Here is a 23,938-nt window from a genome sequence, read left to right on the forward strand (position 1 = left end):
AATTGACAATTTAATCGCGAAAAAACGGTTTTGACCTTTTTGTGACCTTGACCTTAACCTTTGATCCGATCACTCCCAAAATCTAATCGATTTGTCCTCTCGTGATGCCAAACACATCCACAAAATTTCATGACAATCTGTGAAGTGGTTTTTGTGTAATGTTGTTCACAACGCTTCCCAATCAAAAACTCCATTTTGGTGACCCCCTTGACCTTTGACTTCCACAGACTAACTAGGGTTGCAAACACTATACCATACGCTATATCAGTGGATCGGGATTTGAATACTGAACATTTTGGACTTAATTTGATGTAAATCGGAACAAAATTGACACTTTAATCGCAAAAAAACGATTTTGACCTTTTTGTGACCTTGACCTTTGATCCGATCGCTCCCAAAAGCTTCACCTGGCGTCCTTGAGTAACTGCACATCATCTCTGAAAATTTCATCCAAATCGTCCAGCAGTTTTTGCGCAATGTTGTCCGCACACATATTTACCAATAAATAAATACACAGGGGTCAATACAATACCTTCGTCAAACGAAGTTTGCGACGGTAACTAGGAGAGCACTCAGGAGAGCACATACCTTCACCACGTAATGCCTGATCCACGAGAACATATCGGGCCCAATACATTTTTGAAATATCATGCTATACAGTATTATATCGTTTTTGGCCTATCTCTCAATGTTGAAGAATCACTTTAAAAATTCCAGTCGTCGGATCCAGATCCGGATCTTCACCAAAATCGAAACAATTCTTCCTCGTCATACACCCAATATGTCCACCAAGTTTCATCCAAATCAGTCGACAACTTTTTGAGATGCGTTATATATCGGTTTAACCCTATGTCTCAATGGTGAAGAATCACTTAAAAAAATTATCAGAACCGGATCCGGATCTTCACCAAAATCTAATCAGTCGCCCTTGTCACACACCGAACCTGTCCACAACTTTATGAGATATCCTTTACACAAACAGACACAAAGGGATGAAAACATAACATCCTTCACTTTCGGTGACAGAGGTAATAAAAAAGAACCAAGTTTTTTTTAAAAATCATTTTTTTCTGGCTGCCTGACCATGCATCCGATCAGGTTGAAATTTAAACCATATATTCCCCATCACGACTAGATCATAATTGTGAAGTTTCACGTCAATCGATGAAGCGGTTCAAGAGAAAGACTTTCAAAAAAAAAGATTTTCGCTCAATCCAATATGGCTGCCAGACCATGTGATCCATCAATTATTTGTGAATACACTGGTATCCCCAAGGCTTGGGGAACATTTGTGTGAAGTTTCCCCTCGATCTGTCCAGCCATTCTGGAGAAGAACATTTTTGAAGGTTTTTAAAAATAAAAAACAATATGGCTGCCGAACCATGTGACTGATGGTGTCATCAATTTTTTTTTTCTGTGAACCAATATATCCCGAGATGACCCTCAATTTTCATACCGATTGGATGTAGCGTTGTACTATGCACGCAATTATGACGTCATAACAAAAGCACCTGTGACGTATAAAAAAAATCACATTCCCCATGACGAGTACTTGCCGTGTGCCAAGTTTCAATTTTTTCCCCTTGGTGCAGTTTCAAAGATACAGAGGCTCAAAGTTTTTCCTTTTTTCCACATGGCTGCCACACCACGTGACCTATGATGTCATAATTATCAATGGTGAAAATTTCGTCTCAATCCGACAAGTGGTTGCAGAGAAAAACAATCACGTTCTGTGCGGACAAACAAGCAGACAAACAGTCCCAAATAAAATACCCTCTCCTTGGTGAGGGTAAAAAAAAACAACAGGCCAACCTTGGCAACAATTTAAATTTTCCAATTCAAACCCCCACCCATCATCAATTCAAAACCCACCATGTCCCCCAGTGAATAACACCCAGCTCCAACTGTCAGCTGAGCCCAAATGTCCAATTTAAAAGCTTCCTCACCAATTTCACAGGCTCCCGACCTTCCAAAGCACATTTTAAGTCACACGGGACCAGGTGGAACATTCCCACACTCGTACTCAACAATAACAATCACATTCCCTGCAAGGTCATGACATCTCAATTGCCTGCAGGTGTGGCCTCCACCTGGCAATGGGGAGGTCCGATACTGTGGCATGGGGATGTAGCCATGTGTGTGTGCTCGCAGCACAAAGTCCCACCTCAAGGGAAATCCAGGACTCCCCATCCTCACCTACCCACCCCCAGCACCACAACGGCTCCTTTCATTGCATTACCCGCTGGTGGGGGTCACACAAATGGCGCTCCTTGGCCTTCCATGGTCACGAGGGGTCCTCTGCCCTGTGGCTAACCTAACTGACTCTCCTCCCAGCAGATTTTCCATTCCCAGTCACATGCTCAGCTACGAGGGGTGGGGCATGGCAAAGCTCCAGATTCCTCACTCTCCTTCAGAGCCTGATCACCCACAGACACACACCACTTTGCCACCCACAAACCTTACATGCAATGATTCTTCCCCAGCTGCCATTCATTCTACCTACACCTGCAGTGCATGCTACTTGTGGTGTTCCCACCTACCCTGGCCTGCATACACACTAATCACCAATAAGCAAAAAAACAATCGTTTATTCACATTAAACACCATTTTAACCCTTTCCACCTGGTGCACGTGCTTGGTTCTCATGGCCACTCTTACCCGTCATGCATACCAATTCCCCAACTCACCTGCATACCCCCCAAAAACAAAGCATGATGGGTCGTGACAATGGGGAAGGGTAAATTTCATACAAATCCAATTCCCACTGGGGAACCCGTTCAATACCAGCAGCACCTGCTGCAGCCAATCATCTCATGTATCCTTTGCCAATTAAAACCCAGGGCTCTCTTCCCAAACTTGGAGCCCATTAATCACAGCAAACCATCTGTGGAAGGTTTTGCGGGCCTCTCCTGGCCTTTCCCAATCACTTTTCACAGATGCTCCGACGGTTGTCCCGTGGGCTGTACTTGTACCCAGTCCATGCAAATTGACCCGCGTCCATAGACCAGCCCAGCATGGCAGGTCTCCTCATGCTGCCCGTTTCAGAGCCTCAGGAGAGGCTGCCGGGCTGCATGCCCAAGCAGTCACCTCCTCAGGCCCTTACTGGCCCTCAGTGATTCCACCACAAAGGTGTGGCCAGCAACACCTCCCCAGAGTGGTCCTCACAGTGCACAATGACAGGCACCCAGGAGGAACCACCTCAGTCCCCGAGGTGTCCACCCCCTTCAGGGTCTGGCGACTCCACCGGCCCGAGACACTCGCTCGGACGGCTCCATGATGGACAAGAAATTCCACACCCCACCAGACTCCCCTTGTGGTACCACACCACCCGTGGTCAGACCCCACGTCCAAATTCTGCCAGTGTGGCGAAACCCAATTGCCCAGGGGGGCAATTTCACACAAGGTTGGCCCCATTAATCCACACTGATCTGAATTTTGCAGCCCAGGGACCAACTCCAAGGCTGCTCGATTTTTAATTAAAATTTAAAATCTCCGGCCCCACTTTTCCAAATGTGGCTGCATATATCCCTATTGTTCATGAGCCTGTGAGCCCTCCACTGCATCTGCTGCTGACTTTTAGCCTCTCACCCTCACAATACCCCAATGTCATGAGCCACCAGCTGCTCACGACTCACAGCTCATACTTTCACAGAAAAAACACATTTTAAATCCAAATGGGGCTCATACAAACACTCGCCCACATTGGCATGTCTCTACTAGTCTACATTCTTAAAACTCCTGTGCCGCGGGCACAAACACAAACCATGCAGGGGAACTGGCTGCCGGGAGACAGAAGAATGCACGGAGAGACACCACGGTTCTCAATATCATAGTTGCCAACTCTACTGCTTTTAGCAGTCGTCTGCCACTTTTTACAGCACGTGCGCTGGTATACAATCGCACCGAGTTTGAAATGTCCCCGGTGTCTACCATGTCTCCGGTGTCCCCCCCCCCCACCATGCGCCTCAAGTGACAGCCAATGACGGCCGTCCGGTAGATGGCAGTGCATAACCTAGACGGAAATGGCGACAATTAACGGAAATACCCGAGTATTCATGGGCCGACAACTGACGGAAACAATTGACGGAAACATCGGAAGAGATAATAAAATAATAATAATTTGCCGGTTTCCGCATGAACTACACATTAGATTCACACAATACTGCCTTTTTAAATGGAAATTTGTGAAACTAATCTGTTATATATGTTTTCAATGGAAATTTGTGAAACTAATGTGTTATATATGTGAAAACCATTGAATTTATTGCTTGATGGAAAAAAAAAAACCAAGAAACGCTCCCCTCTCATGTACGAACGAACGAAAGATGTCATTTCCGCCCACCATGGCATTTCGTGCCGAACGCTGAAAGCTAAGTTCTTCTTATGCCATCATTCTCTTTAATATTAGCCATAAACAAGTGTTTCGTCATGCATTAGTAGTTGAAATTTACTTACAATTATGGCAGATATTGGTGGCAAAGTGATAAGTGGTTCTTTCAACCAGGGACATCTTGAATTATTTCCAAATTCTTCTGGAAAGCAATGTGTTCCTAATTCTGTAACCAGTATAATGTTGTCAAAAATCAAACCTTTCCAATTATGGCAACAACACGATTTGGACAGTATTATCATGAACGGTGACATATTGTACTCTCACTTGTTCTACTGAAAAAACATAAATTGCATATTTTAACATTAGTGTACTCATTTGCTTCACCACATGTGCTGTATTGAAGGATTTCACTTGTTGTATATGTACTTGAACAGGCAACCGATTTTATTGCCCAATAATAGCAAAAAATACCACTTTCTCCAAATAATATCTAAAAGTTTTTGATAGTTTTTCATGTTGTGACAAGGTTTGTGTTGGCGAGCAGAAAAGGAAAAGTGAAGTTTAGCAATTGGATCATGTCTGTCTGTCTTTACCAACATCAATTTCTGATCGAGGAACACCTTAATTTCGATTGAATGCTTCATTTTGAGCACAAATCTGAACATGAATTGGAAAATGAAAATATAGTTTTACCGGACTTTGACTCTGAATTCATCCCGCTTGTGCATGTGTAGAGAGGAGTGAGATAATGTTTTTACTCTGTCTCCCTGTCTGGCAGTCAGGGTTGGGGTCAATTACGTAATTGATAATTAATTACATTTTGTATTACAGCGTAATTGTAATTGAAAGCTGGTAATTATGCGTGTAATTGTAATTGAAGTAATACATCAATTAAATAATCAACTACATTTCAATTACACAGTGTTTTCAATTTCAATGTGGTTTTACAAATACTACATACATGTATAAAGACTAACAATATTATTGCGGATCTGGGGTGGCGGGATTCTCGCCCGACTCTTGGCGCCACCCTCACCACCGCCGTCTCCGGGGTTCATAACGCCGGCCGGCTCGGCACAGGCCTCGGGTCACGCGTCTTCAATCGCGATACCAACGTAATCCTTGTACCTTACCAGTTGGGGAAATAGAACCCCGGTTACAGACTGGTTGTGTCAGATGCCTAGCGTTTTCTGCCAGTCTGTAACCATTTTGGTTTTATATGCCAATCGAATGGATCGTTCCTCGACGCGACACAAATTAATCCATAGCGGCAACTTGATATTTTTTGAATCCATACCTGAAGCTGCAGCAGCGGAATGACACCAGATGGAGCAGCATCAACAGGATGTTAAAGTCTATTCTTCGCGCTGACCCCGTCAAGATGGAGAAACTGAAGTCTCCAGGTAAGCTCACCAAGAGCGAGCTTAGGATCATCAGCGAGATCACAGAAGCTCTCACCCCTTTCCAGGAGGCCACAGACCAGTGCCAGGGACAACACAGTAACAGCCAGTCTTGTACTGCCCTGTGTTCTTGGTCTCCGAGCAGAACTCGCAGACCTCTCTGGGACCTACAAGTCCAAGTTTGTGTCAACACTTGCAGCCTCCATCAACACCCGTTTGGGACCTTACGAGCTGCAGGAGTCCTTCCAGCTGGCAGCTGCTCTGGATCCTCGTTGGAAGCTTGGGTGGTGTTCTCCCGAGGATGTTCAGAACATCACAAACCTTCTGCAGGACAAGGTGTCCTCACTGCTTCCTTCACCTACCAGCGAGGCAGCCTCCCCACCCAGGAAGAAGTCTAAACTGTTCAGGTTTATGGCTTCATCCACACCTGCTGTCACCCCCTGCCAAGCACAGAGTCAAGTAGCCAAGTACTTGGCTGATCCTGCAGCACCAGAAGACTCTGACCCACTCACCTACTGGAAGCAGAAGCAGACCTCATTTCCCCAGCTGGCCATGTTAGCCCACAGCTTTCTGGCCATACCAGCTTATTCTGCTCCTGTGGAGCGACTGTTTTCCATTGCGGGAAAAGTCTTCAGGCCAGACAGATGTCTCCTCTCCGATGCCAGGTTTGAGGAACTGATGTTCCTTCAGTGCAATGCACCCTTCGACAGCGAGATATACATCGATTTCACTCAGTCATATTAAGCCATGTGATATTATGATAAGAATTTATCTAAGATTATGTAAATATATGTAGATAAAGTTTTATAGATAAATGTCTGTGATCATGTAAATATATACTGATGTAAATAAAGTTGCATATTCAAATTTCTTGTGTTTTTTTTGTTTTGTGGGAGGAAATAAATGTGTGCTAATTGCAATGGTAATTGAAATTTTTTGCAAGCATAATTGTAATTGAAAATTTATAATTGTAATGTAATGTAATTGTAATTGAAATTTTTAAAAGTTTTGTAATTGTAATTTAATTGTAATCGATACCTCGAAATTGAGGATGCAATTGTAATTGAAAATTGTAATTCACCCCAACCCTGCTGGCAGTGGAACAAAATAGAAAATCATTCCAACCAGGAAACTTACTGTTTTTAAGGACATTATAAAGGACTCAAACAACACACACAAAAGACTACTTCAATGTGTCAGAAAGGGTGGTGTAATCGACACTGCGGTAAAATCCAGAATATATTGTTATGAATCTGGAAGCCATTTGCACACAAACAGACAGCAGTCCCCAAGCTTAGTTATTTCAATAAGCATGTGAAAAGTTAGATTCCTCCCTATAGTCCGGGAGAAAAAGGCAGATATTTTAGTGAACCTGGTTTTGCAGGAGAAAGTTTTTTTTTCTGTTTCTCATAGCCTTGGGGTAGCTCTTCATGATTCAGGGGGGTGACCGTTCATAACCCTTGGGCAATTTGCTATATTAACCCTTTTGTGCCAGTAAACGCATAAATAATGAAAAAAATCAGTGTGTGTGTGTGTGTGTGTGTGTGTGTGTGTGTGTGTGTGTGTGTGTGTGTGTGTGTGTGTGTGTGTGTGTGTGTGTGTGTGTGTGTGTGTGTGTGTGTGTGTGTGTGTGTGTGTGTGTGTGTGTGTGTGTGTGTGTGTGTGTGTGTGTGTGTGTGTGTGTGCGTGCCGTTGGTAGTCATCTCAATTTGCACGTTTCAGGAGGTGGTAGGAAGTTCTCCCAAAACTCTAAATCTCCACCTCCTATATTTGATAAAGGATCGTGATTCACGAACCCAACGGTGAAGTTTCTTTCTCATAGCCTCGTTCCAACGGCTCTTTTCAGAATCTTCACTGAACCTCTGCAGCCTCTACTTGTAGTGATATTCCCGCGATATCACTTTGTAGTGATATTTTAAAGTACTCGGTAAGGGTTTTCTTCATCATTTCTGTCGCTCTATCACTGGTACAATTTCAGCTTTCTTCAATTTTCAGATTCTGGTATTTGGTCATTTTCCTGATTTCTGTGGCATTTAGTCCAAAAGTCATTGGGAACTGAAACCTCGATCAACAATGCCGACTTTTTCTTTTTGTGTTCGAGCACCATGTCCGGATGCAATGCTTTGTTTGCAATTTCCACACTTAATGGGATCATCTTGTCATACGTGAGCATTGCATGTTCATTCTCAAGGATCGGATCTGGTTTGTGTTTCCATGATTGTTCTGGGACCGGGATGTTGAAATGTTTTCAGATGTACCAGTGGATTACTCTGCAGATGCTGTCATGTCTTTCTGTGTACAACTCTTCCGACATGAGTGTTTTTACATCCCGAAAGGAGGTGACTGGTACTTTCTGTTTCTACCCCACAAAACCTGCATTTGTCCAATTGGCTCAATCCCACGATTTTCTTAAAAGCATTAGTGTAGTGTCCTTGGTCTTGGGCATTGATGATGACTCGTTCTCCATCCCAACTAATTTGACCTCTTCTTAACCATTCCAAGGAGCCTTCCTTGTTGATCCCTATCCTGTCAAGCTCATTTTAAAATCTTCCTGCTCCTTTGTCATTCTCCTATTTGTCAGAGTATATCTGCTGATGTTTATTTTTGTAGTTTTCTTTTTTGTTGTTGTTGTTCTTTGCAATCATTGTGGGCTGTGTTTGTTTCCGTTTCGTTTTGTTGTGTAGTATCCATCATTTGCACCTGTTTTTGGAAGTTTGTTGTGGAATGGATTAAGGATCCCTTTTCTGGTTTGTTGTTTCCTTGCTCGTGTACAAATCTCATCCGATGGATAGTCTGTTGAGCTCTTCACATACTCCGACAGTCGTACACACGACGTTCTATACACTTGGTTAAGCCCCATTAAACCACCTTCTCCTCATCTCGGTAAGTACAACCTCGGTATACATTGGTTTTTGGAGAACATCTTGTGAATAGTTGGAAGTTTCCTTGTTTTGGTGTCTCCATTGTTGATCTCCAATTGTGGCCAGTTTATAACTGCACAGCTATATTTGAATACCGGCATTGCAAGTTGCTTTATAGCTTCGGTTTTGTTCCTTGGGGAGAGGGATGACTTCAGAATTAGTCTTATTCTGCGTAGGTACTCTTTACTGATCATTTTAGGCATTTTTTGTGTTGTACCTGTGGCCTTCTTCTATTCCGAGGTATTTGTAGGATGCTTCGTTTTCTAGTTCCTGTATTGTTGTTCTTTTATTGATTGAGATGTTGTTTGTTCTTTTTGTTTTTCCATGTGTAAATGTGCATTTGGAACATTTTTCCAGACCAAACTCCATTTGGATGTCCTCCGAGTACTACTTTATAGTTTCAGTTGATCTGCCAATTCCTTTTCATTTGGTGAGAGGAGTTTTTGATCATCCATGTACAGGAGGTGTGTCACCTTTCTTGCTTCATTGGTCATTTTCCTGTTGTATGTCAAACTGTATCCGTGTCCTTGTTCATTGATTAGGTTACTCAGTGGGTCCAGAGCCAGACAAAAGACGGGAGGAAAGATTCACCTGAAATGAACTCACCTCACCTCCCTACATTCCACAATTACCGACACATTCCCCAACCGTCAGTCTCTCTGCCTGTCTCTACCTCCTTCTCGGCCAGATTTAGGGAAGGACCAATGGGACGTTTATCCAGGACCCAAACTCCAGGGGGTGCATGAAAAACATGATACATTTATTTATTTATAAAGCTAGTATTATTTATTCCCTTGTTGACTCAAAAGTAGCACAACAAGGAGAGTTGTCTATCGGGTCACATCTGCTATGTAATGATAAATTTGTGTCAACGTTCCATCAAAACCACTTTATCAATCGAAAACTGATAATCACCTCCACCCACCGAAGGTGGACAGAGGTTATATTTTCACCCCTGTCTGTTAGTTTGTGAACAAAATATCTCAAAAAGTTGTGGACGGCTTCGGACGAAATTTGGTGGAGAACTTGGGTATGTAACAAGGACGAAATGATTAGATTTTGATGAAGATCCAAATCCAGATCTGGATCGGATAATTTTTTAAGCGATTCTTCACAATTGAGTGATCCGGCTAAAAAGATATATTGTATGATAGCTTAAGTTGTGGATGGATTGGGACGAAACTTGGTGAGCAGGTTGGGTATGTGACAAGGAAGAATTGATTCGATTTTGGTGAAGATCTGAATCTGGATCCGGATCCGAGAATTTTTTAAGCGACTTTTCACCATCGAGTGATCGGGCTAAAACGATATATTACACGATATCTCAAAAAGTTATGGATGGTTTCGGACGAAACTTGGTGAGCAGGTTGGGTACGTAACAAGGAAGGATTGGTTCGATTTTGGTGAAGATCCGAATCCAGATTCAAGAATTTTATTCAGTGATTCTTCACCATTTAGTGATTGGGGTAAAATGACAGAGAGCATGATATCTCAAAAAGTTGCGGACGGATTCGGATGAAACTTAGTGGATGAGTTGGTTAGGTGACAAGAACGGGCCGAATAAATTTTAGTTCAGGTCCGAATCCAGATCCAGCCCATCAGTGGGATACAAAATGTAAACCAATCTGCTTGGCGGAGGTATGCACTCTACCGAATGTCGTTATATTAAAAGTAAAAATATTGTTGCAGTTCTCGGAACCACATGCATACAAAAGATAGGTGTCCCGAGACAGTTATGCCATTAATATACGTGTAGGTAGACCCCTTCCTTTTGTTTAGTGGGAAGACAAGGGAGTGCGTTGCGATGGGCAAATAGTTGGGTTATCAAATCTTTTTTCCCTTCTTATTTCATTCCCACCTTTTCTTTTCTGAGGTAAATCTGCCTCGCTTGCCCATCGTCTCGCTTACCACAGCGCGACAATCCACGGTGCCTTCTGCCTCGCTTGCCCCCTCATCTCGTCTCGTCTACCATAACCGTGCATCAACGTCTACCCGAAACCAGACATGTGCAGCGAGTCATGCAGTAAGGTGGGCGGGCTGCACCATCGTCTACCTGAAACCCGGCCCAGGCTGGCGGACCACGTGAGGGGTCAGAGCCAGTCGGAGCGCCCGACTCGGGCGATGTTGGATTTGGCATGGCCCCTCCCCTGAGCTCCTGCCTCTATAAAACACAGAGAAATCCTCCGTGTAGGAGAATTGAGACGTGTTGTGTTCGGTGTGGGTGTTCTTCACGCGGAGTGTTCCTGCTCGACTCCGCCCACGTCTCGCCTCGACGAATCGCTGCTTGCCTGGTCCCGCCTACTGCTCCACCCTCACCCTCTGGACTCTGCCTTTCTCCACTCCAGCTCCTCCTTCGGAACACGATCTCCACACATGCGGCTGTGGCCAGAATGATGCAACTATTGTCAGGTACCACACCACGGAGCATCCCCTCCCCCGAAAGCTCTAACCTCAACCCCCTCCTTCCCTGGCTGCAAAAGTCCTTTTTTTCATTGGGGTTTCTGTGTGTGTGTGTGTGTGTGTGTGTGTGTGTGTGTGTGTGTGTGTGTGTGTGTGTGTGTGTGTGTGTGTGTGTGTGTGTGTGTGTGTGTGTGTGTGTGTGTGTGTGTGTGTGTGTCTGAGTGTGCTGGCACCTGTTTGTTAAGTAAGCCTGTAGAAGATCTTTTATTGTTGTTACTGTTAATAATCTCGCATCAAGTCTGCTTTGGCAAGTTGCTTGTATAATTGTCGCACCCTGCACACCCCTCTCCTCTTTCCCTGCATTACATACCCAACTAGAGGGGGAGCACTCGGGAGAGTGCAAAACCTCCGCCGCCAATACTGCTGGGTCACTCAAGTGAACCTTATATCTTATTCATTAAATATGATGTCAACAGTGCTGACAGAGTTAGAGTTCTTTTCTCCAATATTTTTTTTGGCGGGGGGGTCGGAAATCACTAAAAACATGTATAAATGCAAAAAAAAAGAAATCGAAATTTTATTGAAAAAAAAAGTTGCGAAAAAATTTTTTCTCCAGCAATTTTTTTTTTTGGGAGGGGGTTGGAAATCACTTAAAACATGTAGAAATGCAAAAAAAAAATGTTTTCTCTAATAATTTTTTGGGGGGTTGGAAATCACTAAAAACGTAGAAATGCAAAAAAAAAAAAATTCTCTAAATTTTTTTGGGGGGTTGGAAATCACTTAAAACATGTAGAAATGCAAAAAAAAAATTCTTTTTTGGGGGGCATAACAATTTTTTTTGGGGGGGGGTTGGAAATCACTTAAAACATGTAGAAATGCAAAAATATCATTTTTTTTCTCTAACAAATTTTTTTTGGGGGGGGGGAAATACAAAAGATTTGTATTTTTTTCAACAACCCTAAAGATGTAAATCCTGATGAAATAAAGGATGTTAATATATCAGGTGAAATGACATTTCGTTCAATAGTAGTTAACGATCATTTTAAAATTACCTTTAATATAAAAAAATGTTGTCGTTGAATCTGATAATGAAAAAAATACAAATTTCTCCTTGCATATTACAGATGGTCTTATCTTTTCTTTCTAAAGCTTCATCCATAAGGTTTTTGTTTTTTGATACTTTTTCTTGTTTCATTGCTTTTTCTAGTTTTGAATATATTACCAGAAGGAGAGGAGAAACTTTTGTTGGAAATACTTTAATTGATGTTCTACCAGGTATACTAAAAGCCCTTCCACTGAAGGAAATTGAAGAACTCATATTATTTACCATAATTGTTTTTATCCAATAGTTGTTATATTTATCTTTGTTCAATTTTACATCTTTGACATATTTCTCAGTATCTTTAACAAATGAAGAGATTGATTGAAACTTGTCTTTTGTGTCTTGAAACATTGTATTTATTAAGTGAAAAAGTTGGAGGATAAAATGGTTTTAAACACACATTCACCTGTAAAATAAACGAAATTTTCATCAAGAAAATTTTAGTTTAAGCAAAGATTTATTATATAAATATGGTGAATACAACATACTGCGATGTTTGTAATCACAAATATAAACATTATAGAAAACACCTCCAAACCAACAAACACACATTTAATCTATTTCATAAAATATTTCCTCTTGAGTTGGAAAGAAAACATTGTGATATCTGTTCAAAGGATGTTTTGAAGAGAAGTTATAATAAACATCTTCAATCACAAAAACACAAGAAAAATGAGTTTAAAGTAAAGGGAGACTATTATATTGAAAACACTGATGGGGCATTTAAAGGGCATATAAAAATAAGGATTTTTCAATTTGGAGAACCCGGTCCATCATCAATAGCTGAATCAATTGAAATAGTGAAACCCGATGTTGAAAAATTTATTAAAAAGACATTAAAAGAAATGAAAACTTTAAAGTTTTATATGGGAGTGAAAATGAATATGAAAAGACAAGATGAAGAACATACTCCTTATATGAGAACAGATCTTCATTTTATAACATCATTTCAAGATTTTTTGAATAGTGGGGTTTATGAAGAACTATCAAGACAAGAGGAGGATGTTGATAATACAGTGGTAGGAAGTGGATTCAATATTTAAAAAATCATCTTTTTAGATATACACATTCTAAAATCAAACCCTCTTAAAGCTTCTTCTTATATTGAATTACCAAAAGAAATAAAACTAAAGAAGGCAGTTGTTAATATTAAGAACAATGACAATAAATGTTTTCTCTGGTCTGTTCTTGCTCACTTTCATCCACCAAAATGTAATTCAGAAAGAGTAAAACAATATATGAAATATGAGAATACCTTGGACATTAAAGATTTTAAATTCCCAATGCCACTAACAGATATTCCTAAATTTGAGAAAAAGAATAATCTTTCTATTAATGTATATGGATTAACGGATACAAACAAAGTTCAAATATTAAAAATTTCAAACAACTATAAAAATGAAGAAACACACATTGATCTTTTATATTTTAGTGTTGGAAAGAATTCACATTACACATACATCAATAATTTATCAAGATTAATCTCTTCTCAGGTATTCAGAACAGCAAACAAAATATATCCTTGTAAGCGATGTCTTAATTCATTTCATACAAAAGAACGATTAGAACAACATTCAAAATATTGTAGTAATCATAAATCAGCTGTAATTACAATGCCTAAACCTGGTGAAAAGATTTCTTTTGAAGATTATAATAAATCTATCATGCACCCATTTGTGATATACGCTGATTTTGAGTGTATCCTTAAAAAGATAAATACTGCTTCTCCTAATCCAAAAGAATCATATACAAATAAATATCAAAAACATATTCCTTGTGGTTTCTGTTATTATATCAAATCATCTGTTGGAGAAAAGTATAACAAACTTGAACATTATCGTGGAAAAAAAGCTTCACAAGAGTTTGTAAAACGATTAGAAAAGGATTGTATAAGACTCACTAAATTAATGAAAGAAACAAATGAACCGATGAAATTAACCAAAGAAGAAACATTAGAATTTAGAAAGAACAATATCTGTCATATTTGTGAGGGGGAAATTAAGGAGTCTAAAGTTAGAGATCATTGTCATCTTACTGGTAAATACAGAGGTCCCGCTCATTCCTGTTGTAATCTTAATTATAAATTACCTTCTTTTATTCCAGTCTTTCTTCACAACAGCGCCAACTATGATACACATCTATTTATAAATGAACTTTCAAAAACACCAGGGAATATTTCTGCTATAACAAACACAAGTCAAAAGTATATTTCATTTACAAAAATGATATTCACAAAACCTTTAACTCGTATTAGGTTTCTAGATTCTTACAAGTTTATGGGAACACCACCAGCCTACCTCGCATCAAATCTAAGCTCCACGGACTCTTTTCCAAATCTTAATTCATTCTTTCCAAAAGAGGAAATTCTCACTAAAGAGGAAATTCAGATTAAAGAGAGAATTCAAAGTAAAGAGGAAACTCTAATTAATGAGGAAATTAATGAAGAAATTCTAACTGAAGATGAAATTCTGATTATAAAGAAAATTCGAACAATGAATGAAATTCTAAATAAAGAGGAAATTCTGATTAAAGATGAAATTCTGATTAAAGAAGGAATTCTCACGAGAGAGGAAATTCAAACAAGGAATGAAATTCAAAGTGAAGAGAAAATTCTTACAAGTAAGGGAATTTATCCTTATGATTATATGGATTCATTTATGAGATTTAAAGAAACACAACTTCCTTCAAAAGAAAGTTTCTATAATAACCTTTATGAAGAAGAGATAAGTGATAAGGAATATAAACACGCACAATAAATATGGAAAATATTTAAGATAAAGAACCTTGGAGAATATCATGATTTATATCTAAAAACAGATGTTTTATTGTTAGCTGATGTGTTTGAAGCTTTTAGATCACTCTGTCATAATACAAATTGTTATGGATTAGATCCTGCCCACTATTTCACAGCTCCTGGTTTAGCTTGGAGTGCAATGTTGAAAATGACAAAACAAGATATAGATTTAATCAGTGATGTTGATATGCTTTTGATGATTGAGAAGTCCAAGAGAGGTGGAATATCACAAGTATGTTCAAAAAGATATGCTAAAGCAAATAATAAATATCTTCCAAACTATGATAGTGAAAAAGATAGTAATTATTTGATGTATTTTGATGCTAATAATTTGTATGGATGGGCAATGTCTCAATCTCTGCCTTATGGTAAATTAGAGTGGATGGAAGAAAAGGATTATGAAAAGGCTTTGATGAATATTGTTATTTCTTCTCAAGAGGAATTGAATGATGAAGAAGAAGGTTATTATTTTGAAGTTGATTTGAGGTACCCAAGTGATCTTCATAATAAGCATAAAGATCTTCCTTTTGCATGTGAGAAAGAAACCCCAAAGAAAGAATGGTTCAGTGATTATCATAAAAGTTTTAATATTAAAGGCAAATCAACAGAAAAGTTATTAACAACATTCTATGATAAAGAGGGATATGTTTTGCATCAGAGAAGCTTAAAACAGTTTTTGAGAGAAGGATTGAGAGTAGCTAAAATTCATAGAGTTTTAAAATTTAACAAAGTCCTTGGGTGAAAAAGTATATTCAATTCAATACAGATATGAGAGCAAATACAAAAGTAAAATTTGAAGGGGACTTTTATAAATTAATGAATAATGCTGTATTTGGAAAGACTATGGAAAATGTTAGAAACAGGCAAAACATTAGATTCGCAACATCTTGGAAAGAAGCTTCGAGATTGATAAATAAACCAAGTTTTGAGAGAGAAGAGGTTTTTTCAGAGAACTTTTCTGCAATTCATATGAAAAAGGAAAGTATTGTAATGGATAAACCAATTTATATTGGAACAGCAGTTCTTGATTTATCAAAGATATTGATGTATGATTATTTGTATAATGACTTAAAGAAAGAGTATGGTGAAAATGTTTCATTGTTGTATATGGACACTGATAGTTTTGTCCTAGATGTAAAAACTGATGATGTTTATGAAGATATGAAGAAAAATATTGGAGTATATGATACAAGTAATTTCAGCAAGAAGAGCGAGTTATTTTCCAAAAAGAATGAAAAGGTTATTGGTAAGTTTAAGGATGAGTTGGGTGGAAAAGTAATGAGTGAGTTTATTGGATTGAGAGCAAAGGCATATGCTTATAAGTATGGTGATCAGATTGATAAGAGGTTAAAGGGAATAAAGAAATATGTAATAAAGAAATCAATAACTTTTAGAAATTATTATAATTGTTTTATGAATAAGAAAGAAGAATATAGGAAAATGAATGCAATAAGAAGTTATAAACATAACATATATAGTGAAGAAGTAAATAAAAAGGCATTAGGAGCCTTTGATGATAAGAGATTTATTTTAGATAATGGAATAGATTGTGTTCCATATGGATATTGTATGATAGAGTGAATAGAATAGGTTGTGCTTTAACGATGGGAAGATGGGTTAGGGTTTTTTAAGGGCTACCGCCGTGTTTTTTTTGCAATATATAAATGGTCAAACCAAGTATTAATCAAACTAAAGAGTGGAGAAAATCTCAGTCTTGGTATATAAATGGAAAACATAATGAATGTGAAAAATATCAAATAAGTCTTATTGAAAAAATAACTAAAACAAAGGTAAATAAAACAAATAAGCGAATCAATTTAAAAACTAGTAAGTTAGAGGATGTAAGAAAAAAATGAATATCCTTGAATGGACTGAAAACTTTGATGGTTATCAATTGAACAATGAAAAAACAATTTACTATAATCTCAAAATGATATGTGGCTCAGGAGGTGGTCAAACAAGAGCATTAAGAGAAGTTTATCATTTCGTAATGGCACAAAAGGGGTATCTTAAAAAATATAAAGATTCAAATGTTTTGTTTTTCAATATTTTAGATGGGGATTATTGTGCAAAGAAAATTAAACTATTGAAGGAATTTGAGAATGAACAAATCTTTATAGGTTCAATGAGTGAGCTGTTCAACCCCCAGGTGTTCAATTCAATGAGGTTCAACCTCCAGGTTAAAATGGGAGACAAATAAATATACCTTGGGATAAAAAGGGGGTTTATTTTTAGGGAAAAAAATAGGAATCGCTGAAAATCCCCCATTCATTTACATGGGGAAAAGTGAGCCAGAACCAGTATATCCACCCTACTGATGTCAACAGCGCTGACAGAGTTATAGTTCTTTTCTCCAACATTTTTTTTTGGGGGGGGGGGGGTTGCAAATCACTTAAAGCATGTAGAAATGCAAAAAAAAGAAATCATAATTTTGTTGAAAAAAAGTTGCAAAAAATTTTTTTTTTCTCCAACAATTTCTTTTGGGGGGGAGGTTGGAAATCACTTAAAATATGTAGAAATGCAAAAAAAAAAATTTTTCCTCTAAATTTTTTTGGGGGGGTTGGAAATCACTTAAAACATGTAGAAATGCAAAAAAAAATTTTTTTTCTCTAACAATTTTTTTTGGGGGGATTGAAAATCACTTTAAACATGTAGATATGCAAAATAAAATTGGGGGTGGAAATCACTTAAAACATGCAGAAATGCAAAAAAAAAAAATTTCTCTAAAAAATTTTTTTGGAGGGGGGGGACCAAGTCCAAAATTTAATGGCATGCTCCTTGGACCATACCTAACCCCCCCACCAAGTTTCGTCAAAATGCGTAATACTGAGTAATACGGAGTTTTTCCGTAATACTGTTCACAAACAAACAAACAAACAAACAAACAGCAAGGGGTGAAAACAGTAACCTCCATCCATCTTCGAAGATGGCGGAGGTTAATAAAGCTTTGTTGTGCCACATACTTTTCCTCGCTTGCTGTAAATAAATAATAATCATTAGGAATGTTCCCAGCTCGCCTTTGTCTTTTCTCTCATTGGTCCAGCATGGTTCGGATCTAAGTTTAGCCGGGTCTTTATTCCCAACGATCTTTCCTACTTTAGCCGGTACGTCCTTGGCAGTGTCGCTCGGCTGCATCCGATCTGGTAAAGTGATCGAATCCGGTGGGGTGATCCGGTTCGGACAAGGCATACCGAGGGCATGGTTCCCCGGTGGTTAATTGGGTAACCATATTCCATAGACGGGAGGACCCGAGGTCATGCGGTTGAGTTATTGGCGTCCACTTTCGGTGAAGCGACCCGCCGCGTCACGGAATTATCCGTGTGTGACGGCCTACAATTCCGGGGAGTCTGTTGGGAATCGACATAGCTTCTCCCACCTTGTGGTCTTCTCACCCGACCCCGCAACAATATTTTAAGCTAAAATCTTCAGTTTTACAAAAGTGTTGTGGTGAAATGTTGAGAGATCTATACACAGTAATGCTCTTTAATTTTTTTTTTCTCTTCCCACTACATTTCAAGGTTGGTGGCAGGGGGAGGAGTGTTCTCCACTGCTCAAATGTCTCAGGGACTGTCAAACTTAAATCTGTCTCTGTCTCTCTGAACATTTAAAATGGCCAAGCACCCCATTAACTCTTCATCCGGCCCTGGTGGGAAGAGGGGAACTAACCCCCTCCCAGACGTAACCCCCTCGGTCGCTTCGCAACAGCACAGATCCTCTCCATCCAACTCTTTTTCTTCTCTCATTGATGGCAACTACATACATACATATTGTTACGGCTGTGGAAATTCGCATTACACCATAAAGGACCCTCAGGTGAGATATCTTCATAGGTACATGTGTAGTTAGCCCAAACCCGTTGTATAGAGGGAATTTATGTGATCCATCCGGGCTGCGACGCTTTGAGTCAGTCGTTTTTCTTTTTCTATCTTTTATTTCAAACACACAACATTTCAACAACCACGCCATCCCCATCACAGCGCCAACCACACTGCAACCACGCCACCTCCACCATCTACGCTACTACATCTTCGCCACTACGCCCGCTTCCGAACGGCAAACAAAGGCGCCAAGGAGGAAACTGCGAGGATGCGCAGGTTTCCCCGCCTGTTCCTTCAGTTTGACTTCCCCGCGCTTTGGAGTGGAGGAGGGGCAATGCTTGTCAAAGGTCAGAGGTCATGTAAAGGAGGGGCCTCTTTTTGGGGGAATAACTCTCTGGCCCAGAGCCAAAAACTGACTCCCCCGGCCTCCGCATGAGGAGGGGTGGAGTGAAAGCGCGAGGGAACCCCCTTTTCGGGAACCCTCTCAAAGGAAGGTGGAGCCGAGAACGGGGCGAAGGGCGGAGCCCCGCGCTATAAAAGATGGACACGGGCGGGCACGCTTGCGCTTCCTTTTCCGCCTCTTCCTCGGGAGCCTCTTCCTCTTCAGCCTCTTCCTCTTGAGCACTTCCTCTTCCGCCTCTTCCTCTTCGTCTTGGCTGGTGGTCTGGTTGGTCTTCAGTTGGTTTTTGTGGGAAGTCTGGTTTTCAAGGGAAGAGGTCCTTCGCCCGTGACATGGCGAGCGGCCCTGTCACGAAGGCACGAACGGGAGACGCAGCAGCGCCCGTTGTGAGGTGGACCTGCGCATCCGGACGGGGAGTGCCAGAGAGGGTTCGCCGGCCGCGAGAGAGGTCGGGGCCAGGCGCGACCACGCTGACGGTCGTGGGAGAGGGACTCACCAGCCATAAAAAGGAAGTCGCGACTTTTCTTTCTTTTCCTTCCTTTGCTTTTTGTGTAAATGTCTGTGGTTGGCGCCAGTCTGGCTCAAGTAGTATTGTTTTAAGTGTTGCCGTGTGTACGCGTATTCGGTTGTAGCTCTGCATTGTTTCTTTTGTTTTAATTGCTTTATGTGCATTACTGTATGACTGTAAATACGTGCCTTCCGTGCTTGTCTGTGTGTGTGTGAATAAAAATGCTTGCTTATTAAACTGTTCCCGCTCTGCTTCGTCTCTTTTACTTTTTTATTGACCCTCCATCTTGCATCACGGAAAGGGGTTCGTAGTGGGTGCAACATCCTGGTAATTAATCCGAACTGTCAAGGCCGATGATAACACCGCTCGGTTATCACTGTAGCACGGAACGGACCGCTTAAGCGGTTCGTGTCCGGAGTCGGCCTGTGGCGTGGTACGATCGCCCGGTCGACCATCCGCGCAGGTACTTAGGTAGATCGAATTTGGCGAGCGACCCTATCCTGCGCAGGTGGGCAATTGGCACGGTCGTGGTGGGGTTAAACCCCCACCCGTGACTAGCTCCCGGCGTTGTTCCGAGAGGGTCACGACAGAATTGTCCGTCCGGTGGGCGACGTGCCGCGATTCGAAACACGTGGCCGTCCGCACGCCGGCGGGCGCGAATTCGCAAATATATATACACCTTATCAGTGCCACCCCCCCTCCAAATTTTTATATATATATATATATATATATATATATATATATATATATATATATATACTGTGTATGTATGTATGTATGTATGTATGTATGTATGTATGTATGTATGTATGTATGTATGTATGTATGTATGTATGTATGTATGTATGTATGTATGTATGTATGTATATATATATATATATATATATATATATATATATATATATATATATATATATATATATATATATATTAATATATATATATATATATATATAAATATAAAGAGCCTGGTGTTGGTGCAGTGGTTAGGGCAGCGGCTTGGGATCCAAAAGGTCCTGAGTTCAAGCCCCGTTGGACCACTGAATTAATACACCAGGGGGTTGACTCAGCCTGTCATCCTTCCTTGGTCGGTGAAATGAGTACCAGTGTACTGGGCCGGTGTATACCCCGGTTAAAATAGGTGTACCATATCCCTGTGTCGTAAGAGGCGACCAGGGTTGCGTCAGGAAGGGCATCCGGCGTAAAACATGTGCCAAATCACTATGCGGATCATGCGGATGATTCGCTGTGGCGACCCCTAAAGGAGGGAGCAGCCGAAAGAAGAAGAAATATATATATATATATATATATATATATATATATATATATATATATATACATATATATATATATATATATATATATATATATATATATATATATATATATATATATATCGTAATATTGTAATTTAAAAAAAAAAAGAATTACAACATAATGTAACACATCAATAATTTTTAATCAAATTGTTTCCATATCAAGTACATCAAAGTAAATCAAGTTCCATATCATGTACATCTTACACATAGGACTAATGGAAAAATACAATGAAACCGAAGCATAATAAATTACAATGAAATACAATGCATAACAAGAGGGGGAGCACTCGGGAGAGTGCAAAACCTCCGCCGCCAATACTGCTCGGTCACTCAAGTGAACCTTATATCTTATTCATTAAATATGATGTCAACAGTGCTGACAGTTATAGTTTCCAACTTTCCCTTTTACATACTCAATTCATTTGTCATAACTGGATTCCTTGAGAAAGAAATTGATTTTACGTGGGTATATCCACCTAAAGTTCCAAAATCAGCCGCAATTATAATTTTGGCACGTTTTTTTTGTTGGAAATCACTTATAACATGGAGAAATGCAAAAAAAAAAAAATATATATATATATATATATATATCGAAATTTTGTTGGAAAAAAAGGTGCAAATTTTTTTTTTCTCAAACAATTTTTTTCAGAGGGTGGGGGGCGGGGGTTGGAAATCACTTAAAACGTGTAGAAATGCAAAAAAAAAAAAATCAAATATTTTTTCAAAATGGCCACCATAGCGGCCATATTGGATTTTGGACCAAGTCCAAAATCTAAAGGATGATCCTTGGACCAGACCTAACCCCCCCCCCCACCAAGTTTCGTCGAAATCCGTCGAGTTTTTCCGCAATACTGTTCACAAACAAACAAACAAACAAACAAACAAACAAACAAACAAACAGAAAGGGGTGAAAACAGTAACCTCCGTCCATCTTCGATGGCGGAGGTTAATAAAAAGCATACAATGAAACCGATCAGAGAACCCACAAGTTCCCGGTGGACCCTCGGCCAATGGCCTATGTTGCCTATTGGAAAATGCGTCCCTGGTCCCACATGCTGTCCCACATATTGTCCCACATGCTGTCCCACATATTGTCCCACATGCTGTCCCACATATTGTCCCACATATTGTCCCACATATTGTCCCACATGCTGTCCCATGTGAGGTTGAGGAGCAGTGACAAACAAACACGTGGTGAGTACACATAAGGATGTTGAGAAGGATGGCCGATTTCGCCAAACAACGAGGATTGTTCGGTTGTGCTTCAGATCGCGACATTCAACCCGAAGGAGGGTCCGTGAGTTGAACTGTAACCCCGAACCGACCACATTCTGGTAACTAACAATTCCCGCGACATCAGGTATTCCGGTTCAAAAGTGACGTTTCACACCGAGTCCTACCTATGAGGTTGGGAATGAAGAGAAACACGTTCTCCGTGCTCCTCACCATCGCTTTCCTTTGCAGTGCCGTGAAAATCGCCGTTTCCCTTCAGTCCAGTTTGTTTTTTTTGATGCAGGACTCGCGTCGCGTTACTTGCGATGTGATGTGATGTGATGACACGAATCGGCTCGAGATGGGATGAAAAGATGACCACAAGCAGAACGATGCGAAACAAGACCTTGGAATAAAACCACAAGGAACTCAGGTTAATCTTCGACTAAAGGGGCGGGGCCAACCCGGCACGACATTTCATGGGTCACAATCAAAATCGCACTCTCCTCCAGCTGGGGGGAAACTGGAAACCCATCCAACCTTCACTCACCAACATTCACTCACAAACCTTCACTCACCAACATTCACTCACCAACCCACACTCACCAACCCACACTCACCAACCCTCACTCACCAACATTCACTCACCAACCCACACTCACCAACATTCACTCACCAACATTCACTCACCAACCTTCACTCACCAACATTCACTCACCAACATTCACTCACCAGCATTCACTCACCAACATTCACTCACCAGCATTCACTCACCAACATTCACTCACCAACCTTCACTCACCAACATTCACTCACCAACCTTCACTCACCAACCCACACTCACCAACATTCACTCACCAACATTCACTCACCAACATTCACTCACCAACATTCACTCACCAACCCACACTCACCAACATTCACTCACCAACATTCACTCACCAACATTCACTCACCAACATTCACTCACCAACCTTCACTCACCAACATTCACTCACCAACCCACACTCACCAACATTCACTCACCAACATTCACTCACCAACCTTCACTCACCAACATTCACTCACCAACCTTCACTCACCAACCCACACTCACCAACATTCACTCACCAACATTCACTCACCAACATTCACTCACCAGCATTCACTCACTAGCATTCACTCACCAACATTCACTCACCAACATTCACTCACCAACCTTCACTCACCAACATTCACTCACCAGCATTCACTCACCAACCCACACTCACCAACATTCACTCACCAACATTCACTCACCAGCATTCACTCACCAACATTCACTCACCAGCCCACACTCACCAACATTCACTCACCAGCCGACACTCACCAACCTACACTCACCAAAACCTGCACTCACCAACATTCACTCACCAACATTCACTCACCAACCCACACTCACCAACATTCACTTACCAACCCACACTCACCAACATTCACTCACCAACATTCACTCACCAACATTCACTCACCAACATTCACTCACCAGCCGACACTCACCAACATTCACTCACCAGCCGACACTCACCAACATTCACTCACCAACCCACACTCACCAACATTCACTCACCAGCCGACACTCACCAACTTACACTCACCAAAACCTGCACTCACCAACATTCACTCACCAACATTCACTCACCAACATTCACTCACCAACATTCACTCACTAACCTACACTCACCAACCTACACTCACCAACATTCACTCACC

At 40.6% G+C, this 23,938-nt stretch overlaps 1 protein-coding gene across 7 annotated transcripts in view; it reads right to left on the bottom strand.

Annotated features, from left to right (window-relative positions):
• Positions 1 to 22,657, bottom strand: part of LOC147025739 (CDP-diacylglycerol--inositol 3-phosphatidyltransferase-like) — a 102,208-nt gene extending 79,551 nt beyond the window's left edge. For 6 of the 7 annotated variants that reach the window (XM_085880487.1, XM_085880488.1, XM_085880486.1 and 3 more), the window contains exon 1: positions 22,396 to 22,657. In XM_085880487.1, coding sequence (XP_085736613.1) covers positions 22,396 to 22,444 — 49 coding nt within the window. In that variant the 5' untranslated portion in view covers positions 22,445 to 22,657. The remainder of the gene's footprint in view (positions 1 to 22,395) is intronic. The other variant, XM_085880485.1, reaches the window with a different exon arrangement.
• Positions 22,658 to 23,938: the final 1,281 nt, after the last annotated feature.

Source organism: Eptatretus burgeri, chromosome 5, assembly GCF_056783735.1.
Source record: "Eptatretus burgeri isolate ZD-2024b chromosome 5, Ebu_testis_v1, whole genome shotgun sequence".
Taxonomy (NCBI): domain Eukaryota; kingdom Metazoa; phylum Chordata; class Myxini; order Myxiniformes; family Myxinidae; genus Eptatretus; species Eptatretus burgeri.